At 46.1% G+C, this 16,464-nt stretch overlaps 1 protein-coding gene across 2 annotated transcripts in view; it reads left to right on the top strand.

Annotated features, from left to right (window-relative positions):
- Positions 1-161: 161 nt before the first annotated feature.
- Positions 162-16,464, top strand: part of LOC130123359 (integrin alpha-6-like) — a 29,467-nt gene continuing 13,164 nt past the window's right edge. For both annotated transcript variants that reach the window (XM_056292491.1, XM_056292493.1), the window contains exons 1-13: positions 162-278; positions 426-505; positions 3,067-3,328; positions 4,269-4,400; positions 8,627-8,840; positions 10,350-10,543; positions 10,794-10,891; positions 11,978-12,105; positions 12,195-12,284; positions 13,486-13,547; positions 14,913-15,082; positions 15,735-15,878; positions 16,014-16,129. In XM_056292491.1, coding sequence (XP_056148466.1) covers positions 461-505; positions 3,067-3,328; positions 4,269-4,400; positions 8,627-8,840; positions 10,350-10,543; positions 10,794-10,891; positions 11,978-12,105; positions 12,195-12,284; positions 13,486-13,547; positions 14,913-15,082; positions 15,735-15,878; positions 16,014-16,129 — 1,655 coding nt within the window. In that variant the 5' untranslated portion in view covers positions 162-278; positions 426-460. The remainder of the gene's footprint in view (positions 279-425; positions 506-3,066; positions 3,329-4,268; positions 4,401-8,626; positions 8,841-10,349; positions 10,544-10,793; positions 10,892-11,977; positions 12,106-12,194; positions 12,285-13,485; positions 13,548-14,912; positions 15,083-15,734; positions 15,879-16,013; positions 16,130-16,464) is intronic.

Genomic DNA, 16,464 nt, shown 5'->3' with positions numbered 1-16,464 from the left:
GAAAGTTTGGGCCGAATGCCTCCCGTCTTGGTTCCAAGATGGCCGTAGAGCGTTACTGTTCAGACCTGGTGCACGGCGTGTTTTGGATCATCCGGCTGCACGCGGTCCTGGTTTAAACATTTATAGAGTGTGTGTGTGTGTGTGTTTTAGGCTGCTGGTCGGAGCTCCCAGGGCCACAGCGTTGACTGGTCAGAAAGCCAAAGTAACAGGAGGTCTGTACAACTGTGACTTCAGCTCCTCCTCCACCAGCTGTGACAGAGTGGACTTTGACAATGATGGTGAGCTCCCCCCACCCTCCCCCGCAAACCCCTGTCAACAGATCACACTCAGTTTCTTGCACCTGCCTCTCAAGTGTGAGGGCACCAGCTTCATCCCTCTCTCTCTCTCTCTCTCTCTCTCTCTCTCTTGCTCTCTCTCTTTCTCAGAGGATCTGCAAAAAGAGAGCAAAGAAAATCAGTGGATGGGGGTGACGGTCAGCAGTCAGGGGCCAGGAGGGAAGATTGTGGTAAGTGTGTTTGTGTGTGTGTTTCATCACGTTTTGATCCGAACTGCCACAAAACCCAACCGTACTATCGGTGCCCGATACCAAAACTAAACGGCAGCCGGACTCCTTTCACAAAGGCTCAGGATTAGCCTCTCGCTACTTGTATTAGCGCGTGAAAACGGAGGGAAACTGGAACAAAAACAAATCGCAAACCGCTAATGAGCCAAGAATGGCGTACGATGTCTATTAAGCATGTAATCGGTTAAACGGCACAGGTTGCGTAGCCAAACTTAAGGTCATGCGAGCGAAAACCAAACGGCTTGCTAGTCACATTTCAAGCGATGAAAGTTTGCGTAAACTTCAAACGATCCTTAAATCAATGCAAATCCACAGAAACTCATTGCGCATAGCATGCATGTCATAAACATGTAAATTATTACTTGCAGGCATTGCTTCAAGTCAAGTCCATTTTATTTGTATAGTCCAATATTACACATTTGCCTCAGTGGGCTTAACAGCAACACAACATCCTGTCCTTAGACCCTCTCATCGGATAAGGAGCAACCCCCTAAAAAAAACAAACCCTTTAACAGGGAGAAACAATAGGAGGAAACCTCAGGGAGAGCAACAGAGGAGGGGTCTCTCTCCCAAGGCGGACAACGTGCAATGGATGTTGTGTTCACACAATTTACACAAAACAACACTGAGAGGATAAACAGAATTATAATGAACTTATAAAATTTGTGAACAATATGATGCGCAGGATGCCAAGCCACGTGACCAGCATCACCATGTAAAAAAAACAACTTTATGGATTTATAAGCTATATAAAAAGAAAATGTGATGAGGGGAATGCCAGGCAGCATCCAAGTGGCGACCACCATCACCACGGAGACCTGGGAGGAGAACCGACTGCACGTGCACACAAGGGAGACTCACGTGACACCCTTCACACGCAGAAAAAGAGAAAGGAGAAGGCATCATTCAGAGAGCGAGAAAAGACAAGTGAGAGAAGAGAACAGTTTGCAATAGTCATTAGTCATAATCAATTAAGTCATCAATTAGTCATAATCTATATGCTATAATCTCATAGGCAGAACAGCGGTTGGTAAATTCATTGAGACAGAAAACCGACCCTCCATCCAGTACATGTTGTGAAGCACTCAACTTAAGGCAACTAATTGTAAGCTAAGGCAAGAGGATGAGTTTTAAGTTTGGATTTAAAGGACTCGACAGACTTTGATTTGGCCAAGAGGTGAAATATAAATAGAGAAAAGTAGAGGGCCAAGAACTGAGCCCTGAGGCACACCATATTTAACATCAGAGAATTTTTATATAATATTACTATAGCAGACACAATGTGTTCTTCCAGATAAGTGGGACTTAAGCCAAGAGAGAGCTAAGCCAGAGACACTAAAATTACAATTTAATCTGTCTAAGAAAAACTCAACTCGAAGAAACTCAACTCTGAACAGACGAAGAATATCCGGAGAAGAAACATGTGTTCATTGCTTGTAGCCAAGGGTGTAGGAGAGAGTTTTATAATGGGGGGGGGGCACAAAACCTTGTAGGAGGGTCTGGGGGCATGCTCCCTCCGGGGGGGGTTTAAACAACCATTTTACAACAGTTTTCAGCAAAGAAAACATGTATCATGGCCATATGATAAGGCCTCCCCCGGAAGATTGTATTGATAATAAAGTAATAAAGAGCATAAAATAATAAAGAGTATAGAACAGTGCAAGAAAGCAATATGCAACAAAGTGCAACAAAATATGGATTTAACCTGCCTGTAATGCATACTGTAAATGCTGTACAGCCTTGTAAGGTCAGGTTGCTGTACTGGATGCAACGTTTTCATTTCTCATATTAAGCTTAACTAGCTAGCAAAGTTACCCAACAGCTTAGTAACACATTATGAAGTTACCAGACTACCAAAACACAGTACTCTGAAATGAATGTACATGCAATATAAAACATTGTATTCACAATAAGGTTAAGGTAACCCGTTCCGTATTAATGTTGTAACCTTTAGAATTTACATCTCTGCTAGCTAAAGTTGGCCTTCCCGCTCATTGACTAGCATTCACAGGAGTTAGCAAAAATAAATTTACTTAATTAAATACATATGTTTGTGAAGGAATTTACAAACCTGTGAGTGATGAGGAATTGAAGAGGATTCCTTGCTGCATTTAAAAGTTGTGAGTGCCGCTGCTACGTCACCACAGTCACGTGTCAGCGGGCCACCGCCAGTACCAAAGACTTGAGGAGGAGGGGGGCGGTTTTTGTTGTTTTTGTTAATAACTAATACTTTTACATATTGTGGGATGGGAATGACATGAATGCTGGCACGTACAAGAAGTGTATGTCCAATATTATATATATTCATGCAATCTATCTAGTAGTGGATGTTCTTGTTTATTGGGGGGGGGACTTTTCGCCCCCCCCCATTGAGTAGTTAATATAAGAAATAAAGTGCTACAAATAAAACGGCCAGTAAATGGCAGTACTGCTACATGTTCAAACAATAAATCTGAACTCAAATGCCCGAAGGGCAGCTCACCGACTGTGTCTTCCTCCGCCAGACGTGCGCTCACCGCTACCAGCTTCGGGCCAACATCAACACAGCCATCGAATCCCGCGACATCTTCGGCCGCTGCTACGTGCTGAGTCAGGACCTGACCATCGACCCCCAGTCTGACGAAGATGGGGGCAGCTGGCGCTTCTGTGAGGGGCGGGTACGCGGCCACGAGAGGTTCGGCTCGTGCCAACAGGGACTTTCTGCCACCTTCACCAAGGACTACCACTACCTGATCTTCGGGGCTCCCGGGGCATATAACTGGAAAGGTGAGATATGGGAACACGTCCAGGTTCCAGCGGCGTTGTTCCCTGTCATTGTGCACGTTTAGCCCATTTACGTATACTCCACATTACTCCCAGCCAGTTCCTAAAGCATACCGAAGTTTTGTAGATTTTGGAAAATTCACCAGATTTTCCTTTATTCTACAAGATTTTCCTTTATTACATTCTGGCGTTAAGGTGATAAACCCTCTTTAAAATGGTTTGCCTCTCACTGGTTAAAACCTCTGTTAACATGAAGATGTCACTGCGGAGTAAATTTCATTTGTAAAACGAACTTTTTTCCGGGGACTATTTCCTGGCGGAGGTATACGTTATGTCGTGCGGTTGTCTTCAAATGTGTTGTGACTGAGTTAGGAAAGTGCAACTTCTCAAACGATAACATATCTTTGTTGGAAAAAACGACAACACAAATAATTTAACTTTGATCAGCAAATAGTGGTGACTAATTGCTCGCTGATGGATGATCTAGCTCAAGCAAGTTTCAAGTCTCTGCAAGTTGATTTTCATACCACCTGGAAGGTTGCTGGGAAACACGCATTTAGAAATCTAAAAAAAAACAATGGTGTGCCTTGGAAACTGGTCAGGAGTATAGTCAAGTACACTTGCTATGAAGTAAAGGGGTCAAAACATGCAATGGTATGGGGCCTTTAAAGTTTTATAGGCAGTGACAAACTGGACCCAAACCCATCTAATCCTCACTTTTCATTTACAAATCTGCATGATTTGTGATTTTCATATTCCTTACGCATTCACTATTCATCACTGTGGAACTTGCCATCCATCCGTTGACATTTTCTTCATCGTGTGTTTGCCATTATTTCTCCACATTTTATTGTTTATGAGGTTAGCGTCTTTTCATTACATGCCACTTCCATCCAACCACTCCAACCTTCTCCTTCTCCTCCTCTTCTCTCCTCTCCTCCAGGTGTAGTTCGTCTAGAACAGAAGAACAACACGCTGTTGGAGATGGGTTTCTATGACGACGGACCATTTGAAGTTGGAGATGAAAACAAAAAGGACCCAGACCTGGTCCCCGTCCCGGCCAACAGCTATCTAGGTACCACATCATTACCCGCCACGTTATCCCTCTGCCACGTCTTTCCATCAAGCTGTCTTGACATCACTCTGTTCTTCTCCAGCATCAACTTGAGAGAAGGAGCAGTGGTGGGTGGTGCTAAAAAGCGGGGGGGGGGGCGCAATTTACCTTGGCGCAGCACACCTGACAGCCGCTTTAGTGTCCACACAGTCACAGAGTTATTAAGAAGGACAGTGTAGCCTATAGATTTTATCAGGGTTAGTAGACGGTGGATGATTGACAGTCGAGACGAGGCGTCATGGCGGGTGTGAACATGATTGACAGCCACGAGAATTGCCCAATCACATTAGATCAAAAAACATTAAATCAATACCAATTCGCTGCCAATAAAAGTGGGAGTGTCTGGGGCAGCACAGAACTGCGCCCCCTGGAAAATCTGAAGAAACCAATTCGACAGCAGCCTCAGGTCACCTGCTCGCCACAAGCCCTCAAACTTTTGGCGGGCGCCCCTCACCCAGGAAGTATGTGTATTCAGACAGGAAGTATGTGTATTCAGACAGGAAGTATGTGTATTCAGACAGGAAGTATAAGTATTCAGACAGGAAGTATAAGTATTCAGACAGGAAGTATAAGTATTCAGACAGGAAGTATGTGTATTCAGACAGGAAGTATATGTATTCAGACAGGAAGTATAAGTATTCAGACAGGAAGTATAAGTATTCAGACAGGAAGTATGTGTATTCAGACAGGAAGTATATGTATTCAGACAGGAAGTATATGTATTCAGACAGGAAGTATATGTATTCAGACAGAAATCAACCAAATATCATTTGGAACCAATATTTAATGGCTGCTGACAGGTGCTTGCAGATTGAAAAACCCTTTTATTTTATAATTATTTGCATTATACAACTAAATTATATTTAACATGTTGAAGTAGATTTTCATCTCTTGATATTCGAAGGGGGCGGCGCCCCAGCGCCCTATACTGGCCAGCCGCCACTGGCTGGGAGAGAAACTGGTGGTATTCTGTCGTAGAGTGGCCCGCCATGTCGTAACCTTGCGCAGCAAAATGAACCACAAGATGGCAGATGGTTCACAAGTCAATGATTCCCATTATATTTCCCCATCAGACCAAACTGAATCTCCCCGAATAAGATCCTGTGTTCGGGGCTTTATTTTATCGGTATATGAATTAACAGTATTACTGTTTAAAATTAAAAAACACACAACACAACACAACACACGTTTGTACCATTTAATTTATATTTTGAAGTTTATTTATTTATTTATTTATTTTTCCCTGCAAAAATACATCACCATAGCAACCCGTGTCATACTGTCGCGCAGTTTTGTAGTTTTCCCCCCCGTTCCGTTTTGCAACCCTGCCGTTTACCGTCTCCCGGATTTCACCTGAACGCAGCGTTAGTCGGGGCGGGTCAGGCGGGCGGTGTCTAAGTGGTTTTCCCAGACAGTAGGAGTAGCAGAAATGGGGCGTTTGATAATACAGGAAAAAAGACGAGGGAGAGCTTTTGAAGCACAGGAACTAACACATAAGGAGGCCCTGATAGGTCGGTTACCACCTTACAACGAGGCACACTTTATAAAGCGTTTATAAGCGGTTACTGCTTACCTTATTCATGCTTAATCGCTCATTTATTATTGTGCTACCAGAAATAAGACGTTAATAAAAACACTTGTTGGGTTGCCAGGTTGAGAGCCTACAGTCTATAGCAACATGAGAAAGTCTCCACCTCTCGGTAACTGCTGAAACAGCATGACACATAATACGACTCGGGGGTTGAAGTTTAGGGTTAGGGTTAGGTAGCGGTTTGGCTGTGAGTCATCAAACCACATGGTTTCTGAGAGAATGTGAGCCTTTTGTGTCGGGCTCCCGGTCTGGCAACCCAGCAAGTCTTTTTTATCAACAACATTTTATTGCTGATCTATAGATCAGTACTAAAATTTAGTTTATTCAAATTTATTTCGAACATTAAAAGAAAAGAAAATTACAATGTATAAAAAAAACAGGAAAAAATCAAAACAAGCAAACGATATTTTTCAAATCTCGGCAGCTCGGGAAGGAGTTGGCAGAGGTTAAACACTATTCTAGTCCTACCCCCCCCCCCTTTTCTGTTTTAATATTTCAACAGTGAACTGTGTGGAAACCAAACAAAGATCATTCATTCAAAAGAACAAAGCGATCAAAGCAAGCGCAGAGCAAACATTTACACAACTCCAACAAGGTATCCCGGCTCCATCCCATAGCCGTTCAAAATATTGCTTTGAAAGAGTCTTTTAAATTTGATGATTGTTTCACGTGTTTTCATTTCACCACTGCAATTGTCCCATGTCTTGACTCCTTTGTTGGTGACACAATGATATTTTGCATTTGCCCTCACTGGGTTTTGTTTAAACGCACATGTTCCTCTCAGGTCGTAGCTACTTGCCCTCATCTGGAACAATCCCTGGATGCTGTTGCTGGGTACTTGATGATTTAACACTCTGTACATGATCTGAGCAGTTTTCAAGTCCACCACAGCTTTGAATTTGAGTGTTTTTTAGTTTGATGAAGAGTTGGTTTGTTGGTTCTCTGTAATTGGCTTTGTTTACCATCCTTATGGCTCTTTTTTGAATAACGAAGACTGAATCGGTGTTGGTTTTGTATCTGTTCCCCCACACTTCCACCCAGTAGGGGACGTATGGAGGTGTGAGGGGACAGTACGAGGTGTAAAGTGAAGCTCGATTTCGAAGGTCTTCGAATAGCATCGTGATTGATTTGGATGCTTTAGCCTTGGTATAATTTATGTGTGGTTTCCACCATGATTTATTGTCCACTATTACCCCAAGAAATTTTAAGTTCAGCCGCTCTTTCCATTTCTGCATTGTTAATCACGAGTTTCTGGTTTGAGTTAATTTTACGGTTACCAAAGATTATGCATGTTGTTTTACTTAAATTCAACGTTAGTTTGTTTGCATCAAACCAAATCTTTTAACTTCATCCGTTCCTTTTCCACTAGGTCCAGGACTTGTTTATATATTTACATATACAAACACACACACACACACACACACACACACATATATATATATATATATATATATACATTTTTAAAAAATCCAGTGGGTCAAGTAAATTATATATATATATATATATATATATATATATATATATATATATACACACATTGATGAATAAATTTTTAACCTTTAATAAAGTTATTAGTAAACACTCATACACCCTTGTATGTACCAGTTGTATGTACCAATTGTACCAGTTTGTGGTCACAGGAAACTGTGTGTGTGTGTGTGTGTGTGTGTGTGTGTGTAACTGTATGGCATATCATGAGTCATGTCTTATAGAGCAGAGTTTTGTTGTTGGAAAGCTGTATTTCTTAATTTTGTTGTTCAGATGTGCTGTTAATGAGCAGCGTATCCACCTCCAGCACTGGTCAGTTTGTAACCAGTCACTTCCTCGTCAGGTGGAGATGGAGGCTGATGTACCATCCAACGGCTGCTTAGGGTTTTCTGGACTTTTTGGATGATGATGATGATGATGCTGGTCACTGTTGTTTATCACTGCATGTCCACCCACTCAGTGGGCGGCATGGTGGCACCGTGGTTAGCGCTGTCGCCTCACAGCAAGAACGTCCTGGGTTCGAACCCCGGCGTTATCCAACCTTGGGGAGGGGTGGTCCCCAGGTGGTCCTCTGTGTGGAGTTTGCATGTTCTCCCCGTGTCTGTGGTGGGTTTTCTCCAAGGTGCTCCGGTTTCCCCCGCCATCGAAAAGACATGCAGGTTTATACGCCCGTCTGCCCCTGACCAAGGCAATGGGAGGAGAGGAGCTGGACTTGGTCACCGGGCGCTGCATGAAGGCGGCAGCTCACTGCTTCCAGCTAGGATGGGTGGATTTGCAGTAACTGAATTTCCCCCGAGGGGATTAATAAAGACAATTTAACTTAAACTTAAAATGAACTTTTGCTTAAGTTCTCATCTGATAAACTGAATTCACTTGAAGGTGACGATTTAGCCGTCTGGTTGCACAGCATGTGGTTGACGAGGTCGTGTTCGTATGTGTTCGTTCTCGTATTCGGAGTCAGTTTTCCCGACGCTCCTTCGTGCGTCATCTCCCTGATTCAAACATGACGGCCGCAGGGTCCGCCTGTCCGCCATCCACTCGTTTGTCCAACAGTCCGTTTTTAAATGTCCGTGTGTGGATCCAACCCTCCTGTCTCCTCCTCCCCAAGGCTTCTCTCTGGACTCCGGGAAAGCGGTAACCAAGAAGGGCCAGCTGACGGTGGTGGCGGGAGCGCCCAGGGCCAACCACAGCGGGGCGGTGGTGCTGCTCAAGAAAGGACCCGACAACACCAACATCCTCCTGTCCGAGTACATCTTGGAGGGCGAGGGGCTGGCCTCCTCCTTCGGCTACGATCTGGCCTTGCTCGATTTCAACGGCGACGGGTTGGTGACGGCGTGAATGTGATGTCCAATGTGCAGGCCACCGGTTCTCAATCAGGTCCTTATGCACCGTCAGTACTGCTGGTTTGCTACTCTGCCAGGTGGTTGGATCTGTTGAAGAGAAACAGTCATGATTTTCAACATTGTCCCGATATGTGTTTGTTCTTGGCCGTCTTCTGGGTGTCTCTGAAGAAAACGTGAACAGCAGCGCTACACAATACAGCTGTTTAAGGTGGTGCTGCTGTTCACAACTTCTTAAGCAGCCTATCAACAAACCCCCAATTGTACTTGGTCAATTACCCCGCTCTTCCGAGCCGTCCCGGTCACTGTTCCCCCTACTGTCGATCCGGAGAGGGCTGCAGACTACCACATGCCTCCTTCGATACATGTGGAGTCGCCAGCCGCTTCTTTTCGCCTGACAGTGAGGAGTTTCACCAGGGGGACGTAGCGCATGGGAGGATCACACTAACCCCCCCCCCAGTTGCCCCTCCCCCCCCAAACAGGCGCCCTGACGGACCAGAGGAGGTGCTAGCGTAGCGATCAGGACACATACCCAATCGGCTTCCCACCCGCAGACACGGCGAATTGTGTCTGTAGGGACGCCCGACCAAGCCGGAGGTAACACGGGGATTCAAACCGGCGATCCCCGTGTTGGTAGGCAACGGAATAGACCGCTACGTCACCCGGACGCCCCAATGCAGAGAAGACTGCTCAGTATTGTGGCTGCTAATGGAGTGTTATGCCTACAACGTACACATTTATAGACTAGATAATGTTTAAAATCATTATCGCTCCCCTTCGAGATGCCCCTTGAGTTCTGAGCCCAAGGCCAAACGTGGCGTACCCAAACTAAAATGGCTGTAGCTCTTGAACGCGTGATGCGAGATCACGGTCTCCGTCAGAAAACGAACACTTGAATATCTTCCTGACGTGTGAGATTTAACCCAAGTGTTACCGACCTGGACTCGCAGAAGCCCAAAAAGCAGTGTACACTGAATTTCTACGCTTAGAATAGCAATCCTTATTTGAATAGAAATAACCCCCCTTGGCTCGGTCTCCGGAGTCTGTGACTCAGTGGCGCTATTGCCACAAGTCTTCCCAGTCAAATCTGCTTATATAGCGCCCGAAATAAGAGCATTTTACATTGTTTATTTCATGGTCGTGCGTAGGCGGATCTCCAAAATGCCCATTTAGAGTCTTCAAAGGCATGTTTTGCCAAAGGACGTTCTGGACCTTCACCCATGCACTCGTGAGACAGGTCTTCACATTCACCTGTTGCTCCACCTGTTCCAGCCTCCAGTCAGGGGGGGGGGGTTTACATCTGGAACAACAGGTGAATATAATGAGGTACTTGGTAGGATAGAGAACTAACAGCGCTGGTGGTGGTACCCGAGGACCTGATTGAAAACCCCTGTTGTAGACGATGCACCCACACACATATACGAGCAGGTCTGTAATGCTGTCCGTCAGTGCATACTGTTTTCTCTGACATGTCGTGGTGACACCTGTCAGCTGGCAGGACATTGTGGTTGGAGCCCCCCAGTACTTTGAGAAGGACCGAGAAATTGGAGGAGCCGTTTACGTCTACATCAACCGAGCCGGGGCCTGGGACAAGGTCAGACCCACCAGGATAGACGGACCCAAGGACTCCATGTTTGGCCTGGCTGTGGAAAACCTGGGAGACATCAACCAGGACCGCTACCATGGTTAGTGTGATCCGCATGTCCGGTAGCTTCATGGACTCAAAGAAAATGAAAGTATATTTCATGGCTTTTGGGAATGTTCCCTCTCTGAATGGCCCACTTATCTGTTGCCGCTTCTCTGTTTCTTTCTGTAAAATCTCCCTGAAAAATAGGAAGCTGTAATTCATTATAGAGCGTCAGACTTGTATTAACGTCAAATCAAGTATATCATTAGAGTGTCATATGATGAGTCGTTCTGCTTCTTTCTTGTCAGATGTGGCAGTGGGGGCTCCTTATGATGATGAGGGGACGGGAAACGTCTACATCTACTTTGGATCCAAAGACGGACTCGCCTCCAAGAAAGCCTCGCAGGTAAGTGACTCCTGACTGACTGACTGACTTACTATTCAAATAAAGGGGCGTCCGGGTAGGCTAGCGGTCTATTCTGTTGCCTACCAACACGGGGATCACCGGTTCGAATCCCCGTGTCTGCAGGTGGGAAGCCGGATGTGGGTATGTGCGCTGGTCAGTCGGGGCGCCTGTTCAGCACTAGCGCCTCCTCTGGTCAGTCGGGGCGCCTGTTCAGGGGGGGAATAGTGTGATCCTCCCATGCACTACGTCCCCCCTGGTGAAACTCCTCACTGTCAGGTGAAAAGAAGCGGCTGGTGACTCCACATGTATTGGAGGAGGCATGTGGTAGTCTGCAGCCCTCCCTGGATTGGCAGAGGGGGCGGAGCAACAACAGGGCCGGCTAGGAAAATAGGCTCATTGGCCAAGTACAATTGGGGAGGAAAAAGGGGGAATACCCCCCCCCCCAAAATAAATAAATAAAAAAAGATGAATGACTTAAAACTATGTAAATGTAAATCCAGATGTTCCTGATCTTGAATGTTGTTCTGTGCAGTAGACCTACAGGGCCTGTCAATCACAGCACACGTTAATGCTGGCACACAGTTCACCCTCTGTCAAGCCCCGCCCTTCTCCCCCGCTCCTTGGTTACTGTTGCTAGGTCAGACAAACGAATAGTCTCGGAGAGTCCGCTTCTGTTGAAAACGCACTGGAAACACCCGTTGATTTGATTGACTTTTATGTCAGCTGGATTCGTGCATTTCTCCAAAAAGCCGTCTCCGTAATGACGAACGTCTCCGCCGGACATATTTATTATTACAGAATCGCTGCGCTGTCCTGTCCTGTGCCGTACTTCCTGTTCGCCCCTGCCTCCGATTCAATAAGATTCGAAGCTTTTGATTATCGTCTTTACACTGTACTGTAACTCTACTCTCCTGTTTTATCCGTCCCGACTTTTGTCTGTCTTTTTATTTGTATTTAAATGTCTTTTTATCGCCTTACGTCGCCGTCACATTTTGTCTCTTAATGCCTTCTATGTAAAGCACTGCGAGTGGCCTGTTTGCTGAAGTGTGCTGTTCAGTAGATTTGTCTGGCCTTGCCTGGTTCCAGGTGCTGTCAGGCCAGCCTTTAGGAATGAAGCTGTTTGGCTACTCGCTGGCAGGAAACATGGACCTGGATAAAAACTCCTACCCAGACCTGGCTGTGGGGAGCCTCTCTGACTCTGTCTTTGTCTACAGGTCGGTCAACAGTCGTGTTCTGATCAGAGTGTGTGTGTGTGTGGATTCATTAATTCTAAGGAGGTGCTGACTATTTATTGTCTGTCCAGAGCCCGGCCGGTCATTAACATCAAGAAGGAAATTAAGATCACACCGAAGGAGATCGACCTCACTAAGAAGAACTGTGGCAATAGCGTCTGGTCAGTATGTGTGTGTGTGTAAATCTACATCTGTCTGTCCGTCTGTCTGACTATGAAATAGGAGCAGGGATAGGCAACATGGTCCAGAAAGGTCCGGTGTGTGGGTGCAGGTCTTTGTTCCAACCAAGCAGTTACGCACCTGAGTCTATTAGTTGACCAGTAGTCTTTGCTAAGGACCTTGATTTGTAGACTCAGGTGTGTAACTCCTTGGTTGGAACAAAGACCTGCACCCACACCGGACCTTTCTGGACCACGTTGCCTATCCCTGAAATAGGGCGTCGTCCTTCGCTGATGGCCAACAGTCCTCTACCATCATATCGTCATTATTTAAAAGCCCCACCTGTACGCACCCTGCCCCCCACACACACATACACCAGTTTGGTATTGCCCGCCCATACTTTTTTTGTACTTTTTGCAAAAGCCCCCTGTGGTTGTTTGGTGGTACTGAGCGGTTTTGCTAGGGCCAGTGGTATGTGATGGCAGTGTTGCATATTTGGCGGGATGGTGTACACTCAAGTGGTCGTGAAGAGTCGTCGTCTGTCCATCCTTTTGTGCAGATCACATTAGCACAAATCCTGCACACCGCTTCAGAACGTTCCCCTCCTTCGCTAGGCCAAAACCCAAAGTACCGCAGATGGGCGAGGTGGTACCTTTCTTGGCGACCAAGTGTGTCGCCGCCGTAATCGCACCTGTGATTTGCCACTGTCACTGCGTCCCACAGTTACGTACGTCACTATGACTACAGATGAGAGTGTATACTATAATATTTTGTATAATCAGATAATCTGCTCAATGAGGTGGCTTTAAGCGTAGGTTATAGGGAGGAAACGTAAGGAACGACCGGCTGAGTAGATGAGGATGGGCTGGGAATGGACTCAGATGAGCAAAAACTAGAAATCGTAATTAATATCCAACATACATACGTATAAAAGGTATAAAAGACAGTATATAAAAAGGATAGTACTTTGATAGGAGCAGCCTATGTCCCCAGCATCCCCAGCGTAATGACCATGGTTTATTGATGTGACATCATTTCACTTTCTATGTTGAGAGACCTTGTGTGTTGTCATTGTGGTTGGAGATGGTGTCGTCTTCTTTCAGTGTTATTGACTTTTTTAAAATATTTTTTTTTTACGTTGACATCTTCCACCATCCTTCCTGTGCTGGGACGGACCGTACGCACGCTGCTTCCTGTCCCCAGTGTGGCTATCGAGGCCTGCTTCTCCTACACCTCCAAGCTGAAGAACTACAATCCCAGACTTGGTAAGCTGCAACAACTGAAACCCAGCACGCGGCACCTGTGATAACTGTTCACCTTATCAGTGGAAAAACATCACCTCCGTTCTACACTTGCCCCACAAGAACGGGTGACGTTTAGACTCTCGCAAACTACGTTTGCCTCTTGTGAGGAAACTGGGCGGAGGGTTGGTGTTGGAGATTAAGGATCCGTCTCCATCCATTCAGACGATGGATAGCTGTAACCAAAGTGGAAGGGGAAGCGAGGCGGTATCCCAGGGTTGGTTGGGTCGTCCTGGTGACCCTGGAGTTGACATCTGTGGAGGGTTGTTTGAATCCTGACCCCAGACGTGGCCTACTGGCCTTTGTGCTCTTGAGCTGAAGGCGTGTTGGTGCTGCTCTGTGGCTGATCCTGACTGGGCATAACAAGCAAATAAAGTTATAATAATTCACTTAAAGCTGATATCTGTGATATTTTCCCAGTCTGTCCCTCCCTCTGGCAGTGAGGACTACAACCAAGGTGTAGCCGGACTGCAAACCAGGTGTAGCAGCCATTGTGGCTGGTGCACCGTCAGCTCAGCGGTACACAGTTCCCACCCATGTAAAAATGGATTCTGGGACCAAAGCTAACGCACACAGTCTGATGTATTACAAACTACATCACACTATATGGGAAGACTGTTGTACAGTCATACTGGTTGTCATGGACACATCAGCATCACGTCTCAGTCTTTTTTCCAACATGTACATGTTTGCTGCTGCACCAGTGTTTTTCCTACCCCAGGGTTTCTCAACCCAGTCCTCAAGGACCCCCTACCCTGCATATTTTCTTTGCAACCCTGAATAGGTACCTGTTTGTAGTTATGCAACCAATCAGCAATGAATTTTGTCAGACGTTGCACACCTTGCATAATTAAGTGCTGCGAGATGATTGGTCGAGTCAGTACAAGCAGGGCTACCTATGCAGGGTTACAATGAAAATCTGCAGGATAGGGGTTCCTCGAGGGACTGGGTTGAGAAACACTGTCCTACCCAGTCAAAACATCTCAACAGCAGTATATGGAGACTGGAGTGTCTCCAGCCATGGTGAAGATGACCGGTGGTGTTATGTAATCTGACTAGATGGTCCAGATGGAGAAAATAAGTCCTTATTAACGGAGAAAAATCCCAGATTCCAGCTTTAATTTGTTGGTATGCCGTGTATGATAACTGGTAAAACCCATCACCGCTGTGTAGTGCTGTTTCACTGTGACGTCCGGGCGGCGTGGCGGTCTATTCCATTGCCTACCAACAAGGGAATTGCAGTCTTAGTCCTCTTCTTGTTCTTCATCCTCCTCCTCCTCTTTCTCGCAACTGAAGTCATTCGACCCATCTCTTCCTCTCTCCCTGCAGCGGTGGCGTACTCGGTCGAGGCGGACGCTGAGCACCGGAAGAAGGGTTTGCCCTCCAGGGTGACCTTCTCCAAACCGTCCAGCTCCGACAACGACTACCAGTCCACGGGGACGATCGACCTCGGGGCCCAGGGGGCGAGAGAGTGCATCAAACAGAAACTCACCTTACAGGTAATGAATGACAAGGATATTTCTCTGTCCTTCGCCGACAGTGTCCTTCACTGGGTGACAGTTAAGTGTATAGCACTCCAAATACTACACAATAGGAATGCTACATACAGTAGTACAAGACCTCTAGAATCTACACATTACAGTTATAGATCTGCAGGCCCTGTCATGCAACGTACACTTTTTTCTGTACATCAATCAATCAATCAATCAAGTTGCATTTTATATAGTATATCAGGGTAATAGCATCACAGTTCCAGCCTACAGCTAGTGCAACGTTAAAGAAGAAGAGAAAACACATTTAATGCAAGAATGTGGCTTTCAAAACGCAACAAAAACGGTTTTTGGTCAGAGGATTTACTCGTGTGTATGTGTTATTCGTCAGTAAATAGGATACGATTGATAAAGTAGGGCATATCGATAAGGTCGTCCTTCTGCACCCCAAACAGTACATGTTTCTTGGTGATATTAAAAGTATATACAACTTTCTTTTATGAAATTCACCCCGTCAGTCCAACAGATTTCTCCTATGGAAACATCCCCCAGAGCAGATGTAAGTTAGTATCAGTAACATAAGGAAAGTTCCTTCAGATTTTCCCACGGGAACAGCAGGTAGCGTCCCGTCGTGACGTCACGTGTGATGTCATCACTACAGGACAACATCCGAGACAAGCTGAAGGGAATCCCCATCGACGTGTCCGTGGACATCCAGAGCGCCGGACGCCGGCGGCGACAGAGCTCGCTTCGCGACCCTGCGCCCATCCTGGACGCCAGCGAGCCGATGACGGTGCGCGAGGAGGTGAGCAAAAGACACCGACGGTGCAGATTCATCAAGTTGGATGTGACACATGTTTGACACGCCGTTGGCACTGTTCCCAATAAGGCTTTAATGGATAAAATTGTGTATTTTGTGTGTGTGTGTGTGTGTTCACAGGTGAATTTCCTGAAGGAGGGGTGTGGCAGCGACGGCGTCTGCCACAGTAATTTGCAAGTTAAATATCGCTTCTGCCACAGGACCCCCAGCCAAGATGTCTTCACCCCTCTACCCATGTAAGACCCCTAGAGACACACACACACACATGGACATGATGAGTTCCTTTGGATGAAAGCTTGTGTTTATTTTTATTTGTTGTTTCTACCGTGGATTTCTCGGTGCTGATCAAATGCTCAACACACGGCGGCGCAGAAGGGGAGGTCATGTGACCCATAACACGTCTTCTGTTGCAAGTGCTGACCGACCAGCGTCAAATATCAAAGCACTTTTTAACTATTATTTCCCACCTTTCTCCAAGGGGCCGGCCAGGGATTCGGTGTTCTCGTTTCTCTTCTCTGAAGGGTTTTGTATCAGGGGGGAAAATCAGATATTGTCATAGCGTGATGCACAA

The sequence above is a fragment of the Lampris incognitus genome, chromosome 14 (genome assembly GCF_029633865.1).
Source record: "Lampris incognitus isolate fLamInc1 chromosome 14, fLamInc1.hap2, whole genome shotgun sequence".
In the NCBI taxonomy this organism is placed as follows: domain Eukaryota; kingdom Metazoa; phylum Chordata; class Actinopteri; order Lampriformes; family Lampridae; genus Lampris; species Lampris incognitus.
Note: the sequence above shows the minus strand (reverse complement) of the source record. Positions and strands in the feature narration are given on the sequence as shown.